General features: G+C 49.0%; 1 protein-coding gene across 4 annotated transcripts in view; it reads left to right on the top strand.

Moving 5' to 3' along the window:
- The first annotated feature begins 7,747 nt into the window (after positions 1 to 7,747).
- The window catches only part of PTCH1 (patched 1), a 111,781-nt gene continuing 96,744 nt past the window's right edge, over positions 7,748 to 22,784 (top strand). Inside the window, exons 1-2 of one of the 4 annotated variants that reach the window (XM_079996000.1) lie at positions 7,748 to 7,952; positions 21,884 to 22,076. In XM_079996000.1, the coding sequence (XP_079852126.1) occupies positions 7,890 to 7,952; positions 21,884 to 22,076 (256 nt within the window). In that variant the 5' untranslated portion in view covers positions 7,748 to 7,889. Of the gene's footprint in view, positions 7,953 to 19,279; positions 20,290 to 21,883; positions 22,077 to 22,638; positions 22,660 to 22,784 lie in introns of those variants that run through there. The other 3 variants (XR_013843754.1, XM_079995999.1, XM_079996001.1) reach the window with 3 other exon arrangements.

Below are 22,784 nucleotides of genomic sequence, written 5' to 3'. Positions count from 1 at the left end.
TGGTGAAAATTAAGGGAGTGCCATCTGAACTGCCCATGGTAAATAAATAAATAAATAAATAAATAAATAAATAAATAATTTATACTCCACCCATCTGGCTGCGTTTCCCCAGCCACTCTGGGTGGGTTCCAACAAAATATTAAAATACAATAGTCTATTAAGCATTAAAAGCTTCCCTAAACAGGGCTGCCTTCAGATGTCTTCTAAAAGTCTGGTAGTTGTTCTTCTCTTTGACATCTGGTGGGAGGGCGTTCCACAGGGGGGCGCCACTACCGAGAAGGCCCTCTGCCTGGTTCCCTGTAACTTGGCTTCTTGCAGTGAGGTAACAGCCAGAAGGCCCTCGGCACAGGACCTCAGTGTCCGGACAGAACAGGTATACTGGACCGAGGCCAAAGACAATGTTGCATATCAGAACAGACCCAAGGTTACTTCACTCCTCATTTAGCTACATCTGGCTTACTAGATGTTTGCTGTGGTACCACACAGTTGCATTCACAAAATCAGTGACACGTGTATTCACTACTGGCAGGGACAGGTGCAGAAATGAACATATGAAACTGCTTTTTACTAAGTCAGTCTATTGGCTTTATCTACTCTGACTGACTGTAATTCTCCAGGGTCTTGGGGAAATCTAGGGTGGAATGGAGAGCAGAGCATTAGATTAGGTTCAGATCTACACTCAGACATTAACCTCACTAAAAAGACCTTGGGCCAGTTGCTACATTAGAACTGCAGAACTGGAAGAGTCCACGAAGGTCATTTAGTCCAACCCCCGACAATGTAGGAATCTTTTGCCCAATGTGGGGCTCAAACCCGTGACTGCTGACTGAGCTATGATTTACCTCGCAGGATAAAATAGATGCAGTGCACTGGAGGAATCATGTATGCTCCCTTGAGCTCCTTGGAGGAAAGCTGGAATGTAAATGTAATAAATATGAAGAAAGAAAGAAAAACTGAAGAAGCCAGGAATTAAACTTGGGACATCATCATACACGCATACCATAATCGCTAATATTGAGCTCTGGTGCAAGGGTTTTTTTTTTTTTGGTTTTTTTTTGTAGGTATGTGAAACTAAGGCTTCATTGAATTCCAAAACATTTAAGTTTGGCATTTAAGTACAGTGGTATCTCTGGTTATGAACGCTTCTGGTTCTGAAGTAGCTGCTCCTGGTTGCCAACTTTGCCCCAGGATGTGAATGGAAATCGTGCGCCAGAGGCGCACGTGCAGCAGAAGGCCCCATTAGCGAAAACACGCCTCAGGATAAGAACAGTTTCGGCTTAAGAACGGACCTCCGGAATGAAAAAAGTTCGTAACCAGAGGTACCACTGTATCAGATTTAGGGCCAAATTGTTGTTGTTTTAAAGGGATAAAGTACAGGCAAAGGGACCCCTGACCATTAGGTCCAGTCGTGGCCAACTCTGGGGTTGCGGCGCTCATCTCGCTTTATTGGCCGAGGGAGCCGGCGTACAGCTTCCGGGTCATGTGGCCAGCATGACTAAGTCGCTTCTGGTGAACCAGAGCAGCACACGGAAACGCCGTTTACCTTCCCGCCAGAGCGGTACCTATTTATCTACTTGCACTCTGACGTGCTTTTGAACTGCTAGGTTGGCAGGAGCAGGGACTGAGCAACGGGAGCTCACAGCCGACCTTCTGATCGGCAAGTCCTAGGCTCTGTGGTATAACCCACAGCGCCACCCGTGTCCCACTTTAAAGAGATAGCACACCTGAAAATCAAAACTCAATAAAACTCAGCGGGCAATATAATTGTTGGTGTTTTCTTTTAAAATAACTAGGAAGTTAGAGGACCAGAAGGCTCATTCATGGATGGCCCTCCTGGAGAAGGAACTCTAAAGCACCACCTCCACAGAAGAAGAATTACAGCTCAATGTCCTAGCTGCCTCATTGACAGGACATAAAATAGAGCCTTGTTATGCCTTTTCAGCCATGGGTAAGCCCTGCTGATACGTATGTTTCCCAACTAACTAGCACCATGCCATATTGTAGGAAAAACCCATATTCCAAAATTGGATGAAGAAAATACTAAGAATGGCCCTTTTTCCAACTATGAGGTGAGTTCTTGCTCTTTGAGAGAAGCTGTCCTTTCCCTTTGGTATCCTCAAAAGTGCACCTTTCTAGCTACTTGTTTAGTGTAGAAGAATCTTTTGTTTGAAGATTGTACCCTTATGGTTCAAATCCAAATGAAATGCCCAAGAAAAGATCTAAGCAGCATCACCACATACAATCTACCAATAGCATAATAATAATAATATCCTGCCCTCCCCAGCCAAAGCCGGGCTCAGAGCGGCTAACAACAATAAAAGTAACACAGCATTCTAAAATCAATTCATTTTAAAATCAATTCAAATCAAATCAATGGCAACCATTGGGCTAGAGTTCTGTGAGGATTACCAAAGGAGGGGGTCAGACTGTGCCTTGGCCAAAGGCCTGGTGGAACAGCTGTGTCTTGCAGGCCCTGCAGAAAGATGTCAAGTGCCGCAGGGCCCTAGTCTCTTGTGACAGAGCGTTCAACCAGATCGGGGCCACAGCCGAAAAGCCCTGGCTCTGGTCAAGGCCAGCTTAACCTCCCTGTGGCCTGGGACCTCCAAGATGTTTTTGTTTGAAGACTGTAAGGTCTTCCGTGAGACATACCAGGAGAGATGATCCTGTAGGTACAAGGGTCCTAGGCCGTATAACAGTGGTGTCTCGGAAATTAAAGGTAAAGTTACCCCTGCCCATACGGGCCAGCCGTGTCCGACTCTAGGGTTGTGCGCCCATCTCACTTAAGAGGCCGGGGGCCAGAGCTGTCCAGAGACACTTCTGGGTCATGTGGCCAGCGTGACAAAGCTGCTCTGGCGAGCCGGCACCAGCACAGCACACGGAAACGCCATTTACCTTCCCGCTATAAAGCGGTACCTATTTATCTACTTGCACTTAGGGGTGCTTTCAAACTGCTAGGTGGGCAGGAGCTGGGACCGAACGATGGGAGCTCACCCTGCCGCGGGGATTCGAACCGCTGACCTTGCGATCGGCAAGTCCTAGGCACTGAGGTTTTACCCACAGCGTCACCCACGTCCAACTCAGGAAATTACAATGGCATAAATGTTAGATATTATTGAAATGCCACTATGTAAACTTGGAAAACAATTGTTCAAGGGTTTTTACAAATACATTTTTAAAAACACTAATATTCACCTGAACATATTGAAATGATTAGCTGGGGGAGGTGGAGGTGGTGAATGCAATTTAACTTAGCTTTTAGGTTTATGGTGACAGAATCACATAATGCTTTCAGCATCAACCCAGGTCCTTAATTTGTTATCTGCTGCCATATCTCATACGTCTTGGAACATTTGCTGTAGTGCAAAAACAAGGTCACATCTAGACATTTGTTAAAGCAATTAAAAGAACCACCACCATTTCTTATATTCATAGAATTAAATCTCATAGAAATCAATGGACATTCATCCCAAAGGTTGATTTAAATCTGTAGAGCTTTCTTGAAAGTAATTTTACTATCCTCCACAGAGTTATGCATATTCAAATTTCACTAAAATCAGTGGGATACATGTGCCTTAAAGCAATGTATTATGACCTAAATGTTCTTGGTTCAGTACTAGACTATTTGGACTGTGTGTGTGTGTCATGCACTGTTGGACTGTGTCATGCACACATGACAACTTTTTGTGGATGTATCCAGTCATGTCCCTCCACTGACAGAAGGCTGTTTGATCCAGAAGGGGCTTCTGCCAGGACCCGAGATTGAATTCAGCTCCCTTGACCTCTCTATCTAGCCTTCAACTCTCCCCAGCCAACATCCCTTACAAGCTGTGCTCTACACCTTCCTTGAGTGTTTTTGCATAGTCAGAATGTGATCTTGAACTATGATAACACCTCTTGCTTGCTTGGATGGTACAAGGGGTGAGGGGGCCGTGTAGAATCCTCCTGAGCTTTGCACGGCTGGAATGTAACCCAACTGTACAAAATTAAGACTCATATCTATTGCCTCCACCCACTTCTACATGTGGCCCCCGGAGATATGCCCATATGGAACGGAGCCCTCAGACTGAAAAGGTTTCCAGCCCCCAGTGTTAGAAGAAGAGGAGGAGTTTGGATTTGATATCCCGCTTTATCACTACCTGAAGGAGTCTTAAAGCGGTTAACATTCTCCTTTCCCTTCCTCCCCGACAACAAACACACTGTGAGGCGAGTGGGGCTGAGAGACTTCAGAGAAGTGTGACTAGCCCAAGGTCACCCAGCAGCTGCATGTGGAGGAGCAGGGAATCGAACCCGGTTCCCCAGATTACGAGACTACTGCTTTTAACCACTACACCACACTGGCTTAGAAGAAAGGGTGGGTGTCCTACAGCTGGTTTGGTCACTGTCCCTTAACTGGGCTCAGGTAAGACCACACAGCAGGTCCACCAAAGGATCTGATCAAAAACACAAGCCGTAATAAGGGTAGCCTTATTGAAAGCCAAGCCAAGGTGAAACCGAGGTCAGAAACCAGAGAGTAGTCCTGAGCTACATATAATTCAGAGGTAGAGCGATGGGGGGCAAAGGTCAGCAGTTAAAGACAGTTAGATTGCATGACTAAGGAGCCAGACCTCAGCTGGAGGTTTATAAAGCCTGGCCTCCCAGACTGAAAAAGGTGGTTCAGCCTGCTCTCTAGAGGCATCGTGGACTCTGTAGAGAACTGCGGGTACTCCCAAAGAACCCTTCACTCTTGGGCAGTGTGTTGACATGACATTCTTAGGTATGCATTCCTTCACCGACCCACTGCCTGAGCCTCAGTTTTCTGGTGCTTATGCTTTTGAGAGCATTTTTGAGCCCAAATTCGGGAGGAGTTCCTCTGCTGCAGGAAAATCAGGGACCCGCCCCAAGGCTTCTTCCTGGGCAGACTTGGAGAGCGCTCTCTGGGGGAAGGGCCCACCCACCCCCAGGTTTCCTGGCTGGGAGCGTTGGTTTCACTGAGGTTGGAGAGCAGGTGGTTGGATCAGGGCAACCACAAGGAAGTAACATTTGCTTATTCAGCCTCCTCTCTGCCACCCCCTGTGCCCATCTTGCCCCCTGCCAAATCTGCTCAAGAGGATTGGTACAGGGGGGTAGTCAGTTGTAGGGGTCTGCAGGAGAAAAGGCAACTTTGCCATATATATACACACACACCCTCATGGAACCTTCTACTCAATCAAAGAGCCTTCTGTCAGCAGAGGGAAATGTCCGGATACAACTAAAAGGTAAAGGGACCCCTGACCATTAGGTCCAGTCGTGGCCGACTCTGGGGTTGCGGTGCTCATCTCGCTCTATAGGCTTGACTAAGCCACTTCTGGCGAACCAGAGCAGCACACGGAAACGCCGTTTACCTTCCCACCAGAGCAGTACCTATTTATCTATTGCACTTTGACGTGCTTTCGAACTGCTAGGTTGGCAGGAGCTGGCACCGAACAACGGGAGCTCACCCTGTTGCAGGGATTCGAACCACCAACCTTCTGATCAGCAAGTCCTAGGCTCTGTGGTTTAACCCACAGCGCCACCCGCGTCCATTCCGGATACAACTGTTAGTATGTAAACAGGACTAGGTCTACCTAGGCAGGCTAGGCAGCCACCAGAAGCATCACAATTCTATGGTGGGGAAAAGGAACATAGGAAGCAGCCTTATAGAGAGTCAGAACATGGGTTTGTCTAGCTCAGTGTTGTCTACATCCAGGATGGGCAACCTGTGACTTTTCAGATGTTTGTTGACTGCAACTCCCATGATTCCTAATTTGGAATGCTGGCTGAGGCTGATGGGTAATGGCTGGAGGACCTCAGGTTGTCCATCTCTGATCTACACTGACTGACAGACATTATTCAAGATTTCAGGTGAAGTGCCTTCCACATCTACCTGGGGATGCTACTAATTGAATCAAGTAACATGTGCTGTATCACTGAGCCACAGCCATCAAGTTCCATAAAATTCTACAGAGTTACATAAAGTACCGCAGAGTCATGTTGCATCTACCATGGCTAGCACCCAGCCAACCCTGCATACAGTGTGTATTCCCCAATATGCTGTGATAGTGCAGAAGGTGGCCATTGTTCCCATTTTACAGATGGAGAACTGAGGTTGAAAAAAAAGTGACTTGGCCTAGGCTACACAGTTAAAAGGTGAACCAGTATAATGTTAGAGTATTGGATCTGGGGGGTTCTTACTCAGTCATGAAACTCATTGGTTGACCTTGGGCCAGTCACAGTCTTTCACCCTAACGTACCTCACAGGGCTGATGTAAGGACACAGTGACGAGGGTGAGAGTCAAATGCAATAATAAAGAAAACTCTGAAATAAATCAAATTAAGAAACAGAAAAGACTTCCACCTGGGGATGTCTATTCAAGTCCATCCACAGGACTCAGTTCATTGGAAAGGATTCTGTTGCTGCTACTAATAATTCATCAGTGTGATGCTTATAGAAACCTTTACAGAACAAACCTTTATAATTTCATGTTTTTGAGATGACCACCTTTTTCCATTTGAGCCAAAGAGAGATTTCTTATAATAAGGATGTTGCTCCTGTTGGACAAATAATGTTCTGTTCAGTGGCAGCAGGAAACATACAGTTGAAGCACTACTGGAACAATTCCTTCTTGGTTTCATAATAAGTTGTTACTGGTGGTTGTCAGAAGACAGTTCTGATTCCCATGTTTGAATCAATTAAATAAGATGTACTTTTAAAAACAAACAAACCCCACCCATTTCGTAATGCTGTTATTATACACAGTTGCTGCCAGTATAGGCCATAGGCTGTGTTTTTATTCTTTTTCCACCTCTGAAAACAGAAGACTATCTGAAAATGTGAGTTACCCAGTAATGACAAAACAGACAAAAGTCATGACTGATTAGACCAGTGATATCTTCCATCATTGGTGTAATCAATTTGTTTTGCATTGTGTGCTTGCCACTTTGGAGGCAAAGACTTCTTCCTAGTGAAACTTTCAAGGAACAAGAAGGGAAAAAAATGCAAGGATTGACATAAATAAATCCCGAAGGGTCCAACATTTGTAAACCAAGCACTAGGTGGAATGGGTAAACATTTCATCAGAGGGAAAACTCTGGACCCCTTTTTCTCTTCCTTTTACATCCAACCCTGTATTTATTTTAAGAAGGGGCTCTGCATTCCAGCACCTGCCCCCCCCATCTTGCAACAACAACAACAAAAACCAACAACTTTATTCTGCTTCCAGGACAAGAAAGGAAGGGAGGGTAAAGCGAATTATGCCCAAGAATGAAAGAAGATTTGTATGTTCTGCTGAGATGGGTGATGATTTCAAATGAACATAGAGGGGGGAAAGAGAGAGGCGGAGAAGAAAAGGGTCGTAGGGAGGGAGGACGGGGGGACGGGACAGAGGGCTGTTGTTACCACTTTGTCAATTTCATGCCTGGGATCTACTCCAGGGACCATCTCGGGGAAGCTGGCGTGTTTACCCAAGGAGGTCTGCGCTGATAGCACGTTACGTTGGTTTACTTTGCTTTCCTGGAGTTTATTGTAAAAAGGGTGAAGTTTTTCGGATCCATCACGTGACCCTGACAGGTCCTGCCTATTGAGAAAGCCAGACCACCCACATGGAGAGGACGATGGAGCGCTTAATAGAAACAGGCATGCAATTGTGAGCCCGCTCAGCACTCTGCAGAATGCCTGCAACCTAGGAGGAAGATTATTGTTATTATTATTATTATTATTTTACACTTTCTGTTCCCTTTCGGAGACCGGGAGAGAAGGTGGAGGGGAAGCGGCGGGCAAGACGAGAGCTTTGAAGGCAAGCAGGGAAAGGATCAGGGAAAGGAAAAAAAGAAAACCGATGTGCTCCTATCGAAGTCCTCTGCCTCGGCGGCGGCGGCAGCAGCAGCAGCACTGAATGAAATTGGCCAGCCCCACCGGGAGCTCACCCTGCCCCACCGAGGGGCTCAGCGGGGGGATGGTGAGTAAGAGATGCAACGGAAAATGGCCTCTGGGCTGGGAAATGAAACAGGAAGGGGGGCACCCCTGGGTGGGAGCGGGGATCCAGAGAGAGAGAGAGAGAGAGAGAGAGAGAGATCTCCTGGCAGAGGGCAAATCCTGGCACGGGGGGGGGGGCGAAACAAGAGGAAGGAAACCCAGGATGGCTTTTTGCTTGGGGGGAGAGGAGGCGGAGGGGAGGCAGCGTCGCCTCGCTCCTGTCACTGCAGGAACACACAGCCCCCCAGGCAGGCAGGCAGGCAGCGTCTGGTTTCGCGGTGGGGGCGAGGAGGGCGGCTGCCGCTGGGGGTGGCGAGGACGGAACTGATCGGTGATAATTCGCGTCCAAGGGGGTCTCGGGGATCCTATTTTCACGCTTGGGTAGGGTCGCCACCCTGCCTTCCGCCCGCGAGGATCCCCCCCCCCCCCCGGGAATGAGAGAGAGGGAGAGATTTGTTTCCCTGGGAGAAAAATTTGCTGGACAGCGCGTTGGATTTTGTTGTGTTTCAGGGAGGATTAAGTCGTGTGTGTCTGCTGGGGTTGCCTTCTCTCACCCCCTCCCGCAAAGAAACCCCCCCCCCCCAGGATTACCTTTAACTGGCATTTACAACAAAAAGGGGAGGTGAGTTTGCCAAGTTGTGGATCTGATTGATTTACAATCCTTGTCTGAACACAAACTTCGTGTTACTTAGTAGTTTGGGGCTCTTCTTTTCCCACCAGCTTTGCAGCATCATCATCCCCCCCCCCCAACTTCTCTGAGGCTACTCTGGAGTAAGCGGCTTGTAGCTTGATCTTGGCTTCGAGAGGGACTCAAACACGATTGTTGTGGGTCCCTGCACGTGAGAATGGGGCTTGCTTCCGAGCAAGCGTAGTGAGCAGAAGGGGAAGATGGGCTCTTTCCGGACCTGTCTTCCAATCTACTGTCGCGGTGATCAGGGCTAGGGGAGAGACAGAGAGAGGGATCCCTGTGTACGTGTGTGATCTAGCCAAGGGTCGCTGCTCGTTAGTAGTGGCAGTGATCCGTCGGACGTCCCGTTTAAGACGCTCCCACGTTTTACAGCTTAGGATTTAACAGTTATCACCTCGACAGGATGGGACGTTTTCGTCATGAAACATGAAGCCAAACTTTGGCAGGTAATAGAAAACCAGCGATTAAAAAGGAGAACCCTATCGGTTGTTTGCACATCTCTTATTTAATAACTGATCCCTTACTCCCCAGCACTCTCCCCAGACCTTGGCGTGGCATGCATAGGACTAACATTTCATAATGCATAAATCATGGCAACAAAGTCCATTTGGGAATGGTGGAGGCAGGGAAGTAGGTGAAGTTTGTGGTAGGTATCAGTAACCCTTCCCTTTTTAAAAACAGGGATGTAGTTGTGTCATTCCAGACTCTGGGGATAATGGTCTTAGAGGCGCCCGTCCTTCAGAGGGCAATATTAATTACTTCATTTACTGCCAAGTGTGAAAAGCCAGCCCTGCAGTGTTTCAGGACCCTCCAGCTCAATCTGCTGAACAGACATCTCCCCCCAAGTCCTGCCCTGACAGGGCAACTGTTTCTTTAAAACTGTTGATGTTGTAGGAGCAAGTGGGAAACCTTTGGCCAGGTGTTGATGAACTACAGCTCCCATCAACCTCAGCCAGAATGGCTAAGAATAGCTAAGGCTGATGGGGGTTTGGATTTGATATCCCGATTATCACTACCCAAAGGAGTCTCAAAGCGGCTAACATTCTCCTTTCCCTTCCTCCCCCACAACAAACACTCTGTGAGGTGAGTGGGGCTGAGAGACTTCAGAGAAGTGTGACTAGCCCAAGGTCACCCAGCAGCTGCATGTGGAGGAGTGGGGAATCGAACCTGGTTCACTCAGATTATGAGTCCACAACACCACACTGACTCTCTGGGTTGTAGTCCAACAACATCGGGCAAGCCAAAGGTTCCTATTCCTATTGCAAAGGCAGTGACGGGGCCACACAGGGAGTTTTGTGGGTGCCCTCAAGGCTTAGAACCCAGACACCCTTCTCCAGGGTCCTCTACTCTGGACCACACTGCCAGTGTGGGTAGTTTGGGAACCGTTCTAAACATGCTAGATACTGGAGCCTTCCAACCTAACCTTGGCTTTTGTGCAACCTGACTTCCTCTTTGGCTGTTGGTACCCCGTTTAGAACAGGGGACTTCTCAACAGTGGGCTTGCATTTCCATGTTTCTTTTCTGTTTTCCTCAAGCAAACTGTGAGTCCACAGTTTACAGGGCACGGTGTGTTCACTAGGTGTACCTGTGTTCCAAGTCCTTCAGAAATCAATGGAACTGTTGTCTGCAGAAGCTTCCATAGGACAGTCTGGGCTTTCTTCCTGGAAAATGGGTTTCTTTACAAAATAAAATAAAATAAAAATCTGGAAGTACAGATTCAAGGTAGTTAAAAATAAAACCAGAGCGGGGGGCCATCCCCAGAGACTTCGGTTAATGGACACATCCACACACCTAAGTAAGGTTCTGTAAAAAGGAAATAACTTTTCTGATTCATCAATCTGATTTTTTTATTCGTTTATTTACAGATTGTGGCGCAGGGTTGTAATACTCTTGCAAGGCACTGGGAAATGAGGTTTTCCATTTGCACTGGGAGTATTGGAAAGGAAAGTGGGGAAGAAGCCCCCCCTTTTAATTTCCCTTTCCTAATTGCTTTCAGGATGCAGCAGATGGAAAACTGACAGGGCAGAATTCTATGAATTAAAATATCTGTCCTCACTGATTTTATCCTTATCACACCCACCCACCTTTTATTTCTTCTCCCTTTGCCGCAGTCCATTCAGAGATGGAGGCGTGATGTCTAAACCGGATTAGCAGCCTGAAAGAAAGGCAGGCACTGAGACTGAATTGCTTTACTTCCTTTTCATTTCTCATGCCTCTATCTCCAGTAAACGTGTGGATCCAGCCGTGGGTCAATGGGATTGCATTGCAAGGCTTTGCACACACACACACAAACACACCGTGACCAATTTGCTCTTTGGCAGAGATCATAGGCATTAAAACCTGCCTTTTGCCTAATGGGAGGCAGCATGAACAAGCAAGATGGAGAAGAGCTCTTCTGAGGAAAACTATGACCCATTGGGTGATAGTTCAGTGGTAGAGTATCTACATTGGATGCAGAGAGGGCTGAGAATGAATGAAACAGCTGCCCATTTCTACTCAACGTACAATACTGAGCTAGGTGGTACAATGTTCTGTCTTCAGTATAGGCAGCTTACCATGTTCCTGTGTTGACCGGGGCAACTTCAGCTTTTTCTCTAGCAAAGCACAGGATTAAAACTGGGATTCTTAGACATTGCAAGGAGAGCCACAAAACCCTTCATCTCCTGCAGTTTCTCCCCCTTATATCTCACCTTTCTTCCATCATGAAACCCTAAGTAGCATAAACGTGGTTCTGATGAAGTATCTTATCTAGGCAGACTCTGGCCTGCTTAGCTTCAGCTAGATGATTGCTTCAGGTATGTTTCAGGCCTTATTCTAAGAAGTGCTAGAATTCTAGACAATGTTGTTTCAGACTGCAGGTAGGGTAGAAGAAGAGTTAGGATTTGATATCCCACTTTATCACTACCCTAAGGAGTCTCAAAGTGGCTAACAATCTCCTTTCCCTTCCTCCCCCACAACAAACACTCTGTGAGTGAGGCTGAGAGACTTCAAAGAAGTGTGACGAGCCCAAGGTCACCCAGCAGCTGCATGTGGAGGAGCGGGGAAGCAAACCCGGTTCACCAGATTACGAGTCTACCGCTCTTAACCACTACCTTTATCAAAAAGAATTACATTTTTTGTCTTTTGATGTGCTAGCTTACCATATGCAGGAATTGGGAAATGAGGCTCATTTTGCATAAGGGAATATTCCTCCCCACTTTCAAAATTGCTTCCAATGCAACTAAAAGAGAAGTTTCGGAGAGCATTCAGAATATGATTCCCTCCACCTGTACCCTGAAATGGTAAAAAAAATTACTGCTTCCCAGTCCTCATACCTCATTCTGTTTATGTAATGCATAGATCAGTTGACTGGTCCAGGAAAGAAAACATTAAGCCCCTAACCCCTGAACCTGTGTCAGCTGATGAGAGACAGTCTAGTCTATACAAACGATGGATTCAAGTAGTACACCTTGGCTACAGATGGAAGATGCGATGTCTGAATAATGCAGTTCCTCAACACACACACACACACACACACACGAGAGAGAGAGAGAGAGAGAGAGAGAGGGAAGTAAACTTCCCCTTTACAAAGAAAAAAGAGTATGGGTGAGAGAGATTGGTTTATCCCATCACTTCAACATTGTGATTTTCCACATGCAAGAGCTTTTCTTTTAGAAAAGCAGAACACAAATGGGTTCAACTCCTGTAGCCTGAAGTGGTACAGTCAAGAAAAAAGCAACTGCTTAGTTTTAATGGAGCTGATGATGCTGGACAGCAAATTTTCACAGCATTTTCACTTTGCTGAGGTCTCTCCTTTTACCATCTTCCTCCCTCTCCTTTGCTTTCATTCTTGAAAAGCTAGGAGATAATTGACTGCTTAACATCAGCTGTTTACCTTACACTTAAAAATTCAAGCATCTTCCCTCTTCTTGACCTTCACTTAGAGAGGCTCACAGTGATAAATTTCAGACTAAAAAGGAAAACTGATATCTCTTCCCAAAATGCATATTTGGGGGTGGTGTGTGTGTGTACATAAATGCATGAAGATTTGTCATACCTGAGACACACAAAGATAAAAGTTAGAAACATTGACTTTGGGCCCTCCAGCAGAATCACTCATTTTTCTAAGGGTCATATCTTACAGCTTATCACGTGAAGATAATTTCATGTATGTTTTTATTAAGAAAGAAAATAGCACCACTGAAAACCCCAAATACAAAATAAGGTAAAGGTAAAGGGATGGCCGACTCTGGGGTTGCGGTGCTCATCTCGCTTTATTGGCCAAGGGAGCCAGCGTACAGCTTCTGGGTCATGTGGCCAGCATGACTAAGCCACTTCTGGCGAACCAGAGCAACGCATGGAAACGCCGTTTTCCTTCCCGCCGGAGTGGTACCTATTTATCTACTTGCACTTTGATGTGCTTTCGAACTGCTAGGTTGGCAGGAGCTGGGACCGAGCAATGGGAGCTCACCCCATTGCAGGGATTCGAACCGCCGACCTTCTGATCGCACCCGCATCCCCAAATACAAAGTAGCCACAACCAAATAGTCTCTGTCAGCACCAAGCCCTGGGTTTTGAGAGGTAGGAAGTCCCCAGTCAGAAGGCTGACTTCTAGGAGAGCTTAGGACTGGTTTTTCTCATTTTAAAAGACACTATGTTGTGGGGGTGGGTCAGGACTTGTGACCCTCCAGGTATTGCCAAAGTTGCAATCAGTCCTGACCAATTGCCATGGGAGTTGGAGTCCAGCAACAGCTGGGGGTGGCAGAGCTTTCCCACCACTGCGAGATTTATTTATTGTTTTAAGCCTGCGTTTCTAATCCTCAGGATGGTAAGACTGTTCAGTGGAAGGATGACTCTGGAGTTGGGCAGAGGGCATACAACTGTGTATTGTCCATATAGCTGGATAGACCTTAGAGTAATAGCTGTCAACCTTCTCAGATGCATCCTGCTTTTAAATCTGGGGCCACCCTTTCAGCTGCTGCTGCTGCTGCTGCCTTTCTTATTTTTTCTCTACAACATACACAGGATAACAGTGCTCCTATAGTTTAATCACTGTACAGTCGTACGGGGGATTTGCCAGGTGCCAGGTGCAAGATATTATGTGTACCTTTGGAAAGCTGCACAGGCCAAATATATATATATATATATATATATATATATATCAATCTTCCACAGACGCTGCTCTGCCTTTCTTTCCATCTTGTAACCTTTCTAGTCTCATCTTTAAAAACAAACAAACCACTAAAACCATCTTGAGGACTAGAAACTCAGGCTTTTAAAAATGTCCTTTTCTTGTTGCATTAAGAAGGTCTTCTTTCAGAATGAAGAGAGGCAGTCCCAAGTTCTCCTGGAAATTGTGATGCTGCCCCTGGTACAAACCTATCTGTGGGGTTTGGCTCGCCAGCCCCGAGGGTTTCCGTTTGCACGGGCGCCTCCTCCCTAACTGGGATGCCCTTCCCATGCTCCTTAGCCCAGGGGCCTCCCATCCTGACGAACTCCCTCCTCCCTCCCTGGTGAACTTGGGGCTCTCGGGGCCTTTGGTGGCCCTCTCGCCCGGAGATCTCTGCGGGGCGACCCGCCTGCTTTCCTGCGCGTAGGCGCTGCAGATCCCTCCTTCGCTCCTTTGTGGCGTGCGAAGCAGCTTGCCAGTAAAGGAGATCAGGGGTAATTAGCCGCATTATTTTGACAAGTTGGCTCGAGCGGTTCCCTTTCTGACGCTGCCGAGGAGGGGACCCAGAAGGAAGGCGGGCGGGGGCCGAGGCGAGGGCGGCTTGAGTCCTGCCGTTCGGGGGCTCTTTGCAAAAGCCTCTCCGCGGACGCTGCTGCTGCTGCTGCAGGATGCCGAAGTGGAAGCCCGCCAGGCAAAGGTGAATCTCATCACAACACACTAAGTCTGTTAGCGATGGTCTTTGTTCAAGTGTAAAAAGCGGGCCTGTACTAAGTTCGGAAAGTCACGCGTATCCTTGTTCATACATGCACAGAAACACGCGTGTAGCCACATCTAAAACTGCTCAGTCCCGATTTTGTTGTCTTAAATCCCTCCTCCTAAGTACAGTAGGCCTACTCGGAGGTAAACGCAATGACTCCTTAGTCATTACTAACTCAAGCCCCATTGATTTCATGGGGGTGGCTGGATCCCAGCTCATTATTAGTACTTACCCAGAGTTGCCCTGAAATTGCCAACAGGTTGAGCCGTGACCAACCTTAGTTCAAATCATTGTTTAAGACAAGGGAGAGCGACTCTTCTCAAGGTGAGAAAAATGTGGTGGTCTCTGTAATATACACAGAGGCACACACCTGTCTGTTCCAGGTCTCATTTCAGTGACAGTCCTATCTCTGCCACTGACATTCTCTTTTAGCTTTTCTCCAGTAGGAACAAATACTTCATTCTTCGGTTGTTGTGATAGGTTGGGGGGATATTGGGGGGGAAACAAAAAAACCATGCTGCACGCTTAAAGCTTTGCAAATTACCTGTACTCCCAGTGAGTGGCTCAGGCTGCACCACGAAAGAGGATGCAAACACACTCATGCCAACTCCTTGAAGTTTCACGTCTTGCCTCCCTCTCCCCTCCCCGCCCCCACGTGAAGGCAGGTGGTTTATTTCAACGTCGTCTCTTTTTATGAATGTAACCGGATGCTGCAAGGCCTCGCTTTACGACCTCGGCATGGCAAGGACAGATCGAAACTCTGGAAGTTTTCTCGCCACCTAGGAGGACTTCTCTATGGTGGCTGGTCCCGGTGCACCGAGACTGCTTGGAAGGGCGATTGTTGTGGCGCCAAGGGAAGGTTTCTAATGAAATGCAGATCCCGCTGCAAGCAGGCGAGAAAGAAAAGGCCAGCTGGAGCGATGGCTGGCCTGGGCCCGCTGCAGGCCTTGCCTCGTCCCTCCATTCTCCCAGGCCACGTGGAAAAAGCAAGACGCCAAAGAACGGCAGGCAGGCCGGGCTCGCGGAGCCCGATAACACACACAAACAAAGGCAGCGCTCCGTCTCCCTTAAATCCGCAGGAGGAGCCTCGCGATTCCTTCTTGAAGTTGACAAATCCTGCTGCCCAGGCGCAAGCTACATGCGCGGGCCATGCATATTAAAGGTAACAATGCGGACCAATGTAAAGAAGGGAGGACAGATGGATCAGGGGCAACGTGCTCGCGAGGAAGGCGGCCGCGCTCTTTCGTGCGCATCAGCCAGGAGGCAAATTGGAGAGGCAAATCCGCTCCGACCACCCACGTCGAGAGGAGACTTTTACACCGACACACACACACACACACACACACACACAATATTGCAGAAACAAGGCCAATTAGATCCCTTCGGTAATTCATCTCTTGTGTATGAAATTAACCAGACCACAGGGAGAGGGGGGCAGAGGGAGGGGGAGGATATATTAAGATAGGGCTTGTTAAATTTGAGCCGTCAGGTTGTGTTTGGGGACCAACATTTTAACCGGCATAGGAAAGGCTTTGGAAAGGAAAAGGGGGCGGGGAGGGGTTAGCCTGTAATGGGGAATTATGCAAAAAGGAGAGCAGGGCCACATTAGTGTGACCCCCGCCCGGGGAGGGACTTCTTTGCAGCTTCATGCAGGTCATGTTAGCTCGGAAGTAAACCCTGTTTTAGGACTGGGAATTTCTTGATGCTTGAAAAGCTGGCAGAGAATTAGAGGAGGACGGTGGTAGCACGCCAACCAAGGGATGCTATTATGGGATACCCCTTAGGTATTGTTGCTCCGGGGAATTATACACGGCTTTATCCCGCGAGTCCTGTATCTAGCAGTATTTTGTTTTTTGCCTTCCCAGTTCCCACATGCATCACGCCAATTTTATTCCAGGCGGTAAGTACTGGTACCTTAATCGAGACTGGTTAACGTGTTGTAACTACCACAGCCTGATTTCCAATACGTGCTTTCGCGTGTGTGGGCAGCATTTTAATCCGCATTAGTGATTGACAAGGTGAAAGTGGTGTAGGGTAGTTATTCCAAATCACCGCCACATTCAGAATAAAGGTTTGCCATCGACTGGTGTATTTGTCTCATCGGTATTTTAACAATTCAATTCGGACCATTGGTCCATCTAATTCAGCACTGCCGGCACTGACTGGCAGCAGCTCTGCAAGGGTTCAGGCAAGAGTCTTTCCCAGCCATATCTGGCGACAGTGAGGGCTGAGCACGCGCTGTGTCACTAAACAGCCTCTCCCCAGCGAGGGGTTGCTTGCAGAGCACAAATGGTCACGTTCAGACCAACCCACAAACCCCTTGCGTTGCGTTAGCGGCTGATGCGGATCGGTAGCCTGCAGATGGTTAAAACTGCCACTTCTTGAACAATGGACACCGCGACACCAGTAACCACCCTCTGATGTCGACAAGCAAGGTCGAAGTTCCACTGGGATTTATTTAACTGTTTGCTCCGGAGGAAGCGGTTTGCGGATCGTAGCCCAAATGCAATTCCCGGTTAGTTTCCCCATCCCAATTTAATTATCCTTACGGGATTTTTATAATTAGCAGGAGCTTTCCTCGCCTTGCAACTGCCTCTCTGCAAAAAGTCAACACGTGCCTTGGGAGGAACGAGACTTCTTTAGAAACCAGCGCGCTTTTGCCGCTGGTGCCAACCGGGGAGGCGCGGAGAGAGGAACCGATAACCTGACATCTCTTTCGCCGCAACAACCGCATTTCGGAGAAAGATCTGCAGAGCGAGCCGCTGAGCATTTGAGATCAGGGTCAGGCCGGCGTGAACCCGGCGCTCTGATCCCCGGAGCCCGGCTGGCGCAGCAAAACGCCACCCCCCGAAATGTAGCGCAGAACTGAATGGAAAAGTCCTCTGTCTCCTCGCCATTGGCTAGCAGGAATGGTCGCGGCTTGCTATTGGGCAGCGTGAAGGGGAGAGCCCTCCTTTAGGAATGTACTATGGCTTGTCTGGCATTTTTCTCTGGGGGGGGGGAGGGAGAAAGGGGTGGGACGGCGCGGTGCCGCTTAGCTGCTCGGAGCCGGACTGGACTCGCGTGCGCTTCGCCTTCTGCGCGCTAAAGCGAAGAGGCGGCACTGCGGCAGCCAGATTTCGTGCGGAGGGGAAGCCCAGCCTTGTTTGCACAACCTGGAGCCAGTCAGTCACGTGAGAGCCTCAGCCCGCCCCCGGGGCCGGCCTCCTTTTCTCTGAATGTGCGGTGCTGCCACCCCCCCCCCCCTCTCGCCCCGGTCTTTCCCTCAATGAATACACACAAGCTTTCTCCTTAAAGCAACACTCTCCCATTTCACTCCCTCCACCAACACTAAAACACTTGTAACTTTTCCGAGCCGAAAAGTGGAAGGGGGGGGGGGGAGAGGGAACGCGGATTCACGGAGGTGGCGGAGGAGATACACACGACACGAGGATCTCGCGTTCTTTTTGCAGGGCAGAATTTCCACCCTCTGAATTCTGCTCGGGGTCGCGGCGGCGGCGGCGGCGGTGGTCGAGTAACTTGGACGCGCACGGGCGAAATTTCGCTCTGGGCAAACTAAACATTTGAAAAATAAAAGGGAAACATGGTATTCCGGTTACACCACGTACGAGGACGGTAATCGTGTTATCCCCGCAAAAAAAAAAAACCCACATTAAAGACCACACCATGCGGTTTAATATATGCGCACGCGCGCGTGTATCGCGACTGATGTTAAAAACAACACGAGGAAATATGGAGAGGTGGTGCAATTATTTCTATAGCGGTCTGGAGCTTTAAAGCATCCGCCAGCAAGACTTTTGCTCTTAAGGATTATAAAAACTGGATCGCCCTCCCCCAGCCCTGAAGCGAGCAACTTGCCTGCTTTCAGCTTTTCAATCTGTTATTTCAAGTATTAAGGTTTCATTGTGGTCTTTTTCTTAATACAGCTGCCTGTTTTCTTGTAAGGAACGCAGGCTTCTCTTTTCGGTTCACAAAAAAAAGAGGAGAGAGAAATATCTGGCTCTGCGCACCGCAGTGTCCACCCCCTGTCATTATTTGTGCAAGTCTAGGAATTCATCTTGGACCTCCCAGTATTCGCTGCAGCTTGAGGCCAAAGTGTCTCTAAAGGGATTTTCTTTTAAAGGCTTCGGGTATCGCTAAAGCCTCCTTTCTCTCTCTCCGCACTGCCCCCAACCCCACGGTCCCGCTTTCCTCTTAAAGGGGGGGGGGTGTGTGGAATAAATAAACCGAGATTTATTTTAGTAGGTCGATCGTGAGGAAATTCAGTACAGTATGTTACGTTTTTTAAAAACGCAACTCTCCCCCCCCTTAAACCCCCCTCCGCCGCCGCCTTCCACGGTCTTTCCTTCTGCTTAACACACACACTTTCGTGAAAAGAAAAAAGGAGGAAGGGGGGAGAGAGAGAGAGAGAGAGAGGAAAAAAGGAGAAGCATTCCTTAATGGAAGTATTGCATGCAAAGAAGACTGGCTCTCTTTACGGCTCCCCTGAAGTTGGAGATGCACACACAAGGCTCGCCTGCCTGGGTGGTCTCTCTACTTTGGTGAGCTGTTGCTAAGCAGCTAATAATAGTCATGTTTGCTGAGTAATTTCTGCCCTCGTCGAGCCAATCGCAGGCCAGAAACCCAAGCCATCTGACAGCCCCAGGGGCGGGATTTCAGTTCTCTCTCTCGGCCCCCCTCCCCGCGCTCTCCCCTCTCCCTTTCACCCCTCCTCCTCCTCTTTATCCAAATGGAGAGAGTGCCTTCTCCCCCCCCCTCCTCCTCCTCCTCCTGCTCCCCTCCTTCATCTCAGCTATTGAAGCAAGGGAGCTGTTGCCTGCTGCTGCATACACGCAGAGGAAGAAAGAGCGAGAGACACACGCATCTCGAGGAGAGACGGGGAGATCTTAAGAGACAGCGCTGCTGCACCCAGACAGAATGATACAGCGCACCGAGACCGAGGAGAAGCCGCAGCCGCAGCAGCACCGCCGCCGCCACCAGCGCTGAGATCAAGGCTCCCTTCAAGCCCCCTTCTGCTTCGGCGTGGAAAAGGAGGACCGGAGGGGGAGCCTGGCTTTTCTTCCCGCGGCCGGACGGTGAGGAGCCTGGAGAGCGACCGCAGCCCGAGAGGACGAGGCGGGGGGAAGGCGAGCCCGCCGAGAGCGCCTGGCCCCGCTCACCCTCGCACACTGGATGTGGGACGCGGCGGCGGCGGCGGCGGCGACCTCCGGATCCTCACGAAATGTTGCAATGGAAGGCTCGGGGTCTGACTCGCCGGGAGCAGCTAGGGCAGCAACTTCAGCAGCCAACGCGGTATGAAGAAGTGGTCTGTCAGCAGCAGCAGCAGCAGCAGAGCGTCGCCCCCGAGCCAGCCCACCCCCGGTCCCGCTGGATCGCCCCGGAGCAGCAGCAGCAGCAGCAGCAGCGCGCTGGGGGGAACCGCGCGGGACGCAGCCCCAGGGTCGCCAGAACAACAGCAGCAGCGGCGGCGGCGGCGGCAGCCCCGGCTGCGCGGCGGCAACATGGCCTCAGCTGTTAATGCCTCCGAGCCGGAGAACAGCAGCGGCGATGGAGGAGGAGGCGGCGGCGGCGGCGGCGGCTGCAGAGAGCCGGATCAGCCGGGGAGAAGCGGCAGCAGGAGGCGGAGGAGGACCGGCGGGAACAGACGCGCCGCGCCTCCCGATCCGGAATATCTGCAGCGGCCGAGCTACTGTGATGCAGGCTTCGCCTTGGAGCAGATAGCCAAGGTGCTTCCCCGAGCTGCGGCTTCCTCGCCGGAATTTCCTTTTCTCCGAAAGGGGTGGTGGTGGTTGAAAGGGAAGAGTCGCCAATAAAACGCTGGGAGAATGTTAGTTATGCATGTGTGCGAGGGGGTGTGTGGGTGTCCGCGGCTCCTTAGTGGCAGAGAGAGAGGGGGGGGGAGTCCTGCTTTTCCCCTCCCGCCCCGAAGCCACTTTTTCCCTGGGGTCTGTGTTTGTGCTTTACACATCTCTAATTAAAGTTACCCGGGATGATTTCTCTGTTTCCTTCCCATCCTCCTTGGTGATCTCTGGGTCCCCCCCTTTTTTCCCCCAAATCTTTCTTTCCTTTTCTTCCCTTCGGATTTAATTTTTCTGTCCAAGCTCTGCAAAAGTTTCAGAGAAGAAAAAAATCAATTCCAATACTTTACAATCCTACCTAACACCCCCCCAGCCCCCTTTACACACACAAACACACACAGGCATTGCTTTTATTCACCGGGTTAAGTTTCCATAGCAAAGAAATCTCACCGAATGTCGTGCTTCACCTCCAGCGGCAAGAGAGCAGAGTGAAAGTTGTAAACAAATTGCTACCTTAAATCTCCCCGGTTCTGGTCAAAGATTGCGCGCACGCTCTCTCGCTTCGCCTTGAGACTCGCGATTCTGGAAAAGGGAATTTTGCAGGGATTACCGAAGGCGAGGGGGGCGGGGAGTTCAAAGTGAGCAGCATCCTCCCGGCCCGATCGTTTCATTTCAGTGAGCAGATTATTATTATTATTATTATTATTATTGAAGGCTTTTTTGGTGGGGGTGGGAGCAAGAAATCCATGTGGCTGCCCTCTTCCGTCCACAAATATTGTCGTAACTTTACAGATGGCTGCTCTGCTTCCTAATTCAGATCACACAGCGTCTCCAAACCGTATGGAAATGAATAACTCTTATTAGCTTGTGATGTTAAGGGCGCTGTGGACCACGTGGGGCGAGAGTTTACTACGAAGTGGGGGCTTAAGGAGCCGGGGAAGGCAAGGAATGAATGATGGCAACAATTTGTGATTAAGTAGGCTCCTCTTGCCACGCACCCCATAAACCCCCTCAGGACAGGACAGGAAAATGTTCTTTCTCTCTCCCCAGCCCCCACCCCCACCCCTTGACAGGTCTGTTGAAAATCACATGCTCCATGTCCGCTTTACTGACTTATTATTATTATTATTATTATTAATCGAGTGGCTTTTTTAGGGAGAAGGCAAGGGACTAGGCTGCTTTAGATGTAGTGTGTACTTTTATACATTCCCAGTTGTGATGTAATCCAACAGTCTGAACTGATTTATGAACAGGGTAGTTATCAGCTAAAAAAAAAAAAGAAACCCCACCTCACTATGTATTTTGTTCTGTATGTGAGCAACTGTGTATATGGAAATATTTTGTAGAGGTGACTGCCTGATACCTTGGCCTGTCAAGTTACTGTCACATTATGATGCTTGGGAAAAAATGCTTATTGTTTTGTGTGGGTATATTATGTTCTTTACTGGCAATAATTCAGCACAGTGCGTTTGTGTGAGTCTCCACAGGCCCTTCATTGACAAAACCTTTCCTTGCCTTACAGGGAAAGGCTACTGGAAGAAAATCACCACTGTGGCTAAGAGCAAAGTTTCAGAGACTGTTATTTAAACTGGGCTGTTACATTCAGAAAAACTGTGGGAAATTTTTGGTGGTTGGCCTTCTGATATTCGGGGCTTTTGCTGTGGGATTAAGAGCAGCCAATCTCGAAACCAATGTGGAGGAGCTCTGGGTGGAAGGTAAGGTTTGATCCGTAGCCTCATTGCTTTTTTTCCATGCTGAAATTGAAGTTTATTTTTTGGAGTGAGGGGTGTGTGGGTTTCTTCCTCTCATCAAGGGGGGAATAGTTCATTGTTCGGCCCATGCTGGCTGCAGGCCAGATGGACTGTACACAAGTTGTAATCCATTCTGGAGGGTAATGTTTTAGGAGGTGCAAATGGAGGGGGAGCGGGGAGGGGGGCTACAGTGTGTGGTAAAAAAGGAGAGACAGAGAAGGGAGACTCGCTGGGTACCCCACAAGTCTGCAACAATCTCCTTCTGTCTCTGCCTGTGTGTCCTGCGAGGAGGAGATCATGGTGTTAGGGCAGGGGGTTGGTTGTGTGAGTTGACTATTTCTTTCCTCTCAAGTGCATGAAAGGAAAGTCTGTCTGGAAAGCAGCCCACCCCCTCCGCCATTTTGTGTGTGTGTGTGTGTGTGTCCTTAGCAGCAGCAGCAGGAACAGGAGGAACGTGATCAGCACAGCTCGGTAGGGCTGTGCTTGTGTGTGGTCCTGTTTTTTTGGACAGCTTTCAGCTTTGAGGGGGAAAAACATTTGTCTCAAGGTAAAAAAAAATGGAAAAGTGAAGCACAGACTGGAACTAGGTTGGAATGTTTGCAAAGGAGATTACTGATCTCCGGTGCGGGGAGGGGGGGAAGTTAAGGGGGGGGGTCGTTGTTTTTAAAGGCA

This window comes from Podarcis cretensis (genome assembly GCF_951804945.1).
Source record: "Podarcis cretensis genome assembly, chromosome: 11".
Lineage (NCBI taxonomy): Eukaryota > Metazoa > Chordata > Lepidosauria > Squamata > Lacertidae > Podarcis > Podarcis cretensis.
Note: the sequence above shows the minus strand (reverse complement) of the source record. Positions and strands in the feature narration are given on the sequence as shown.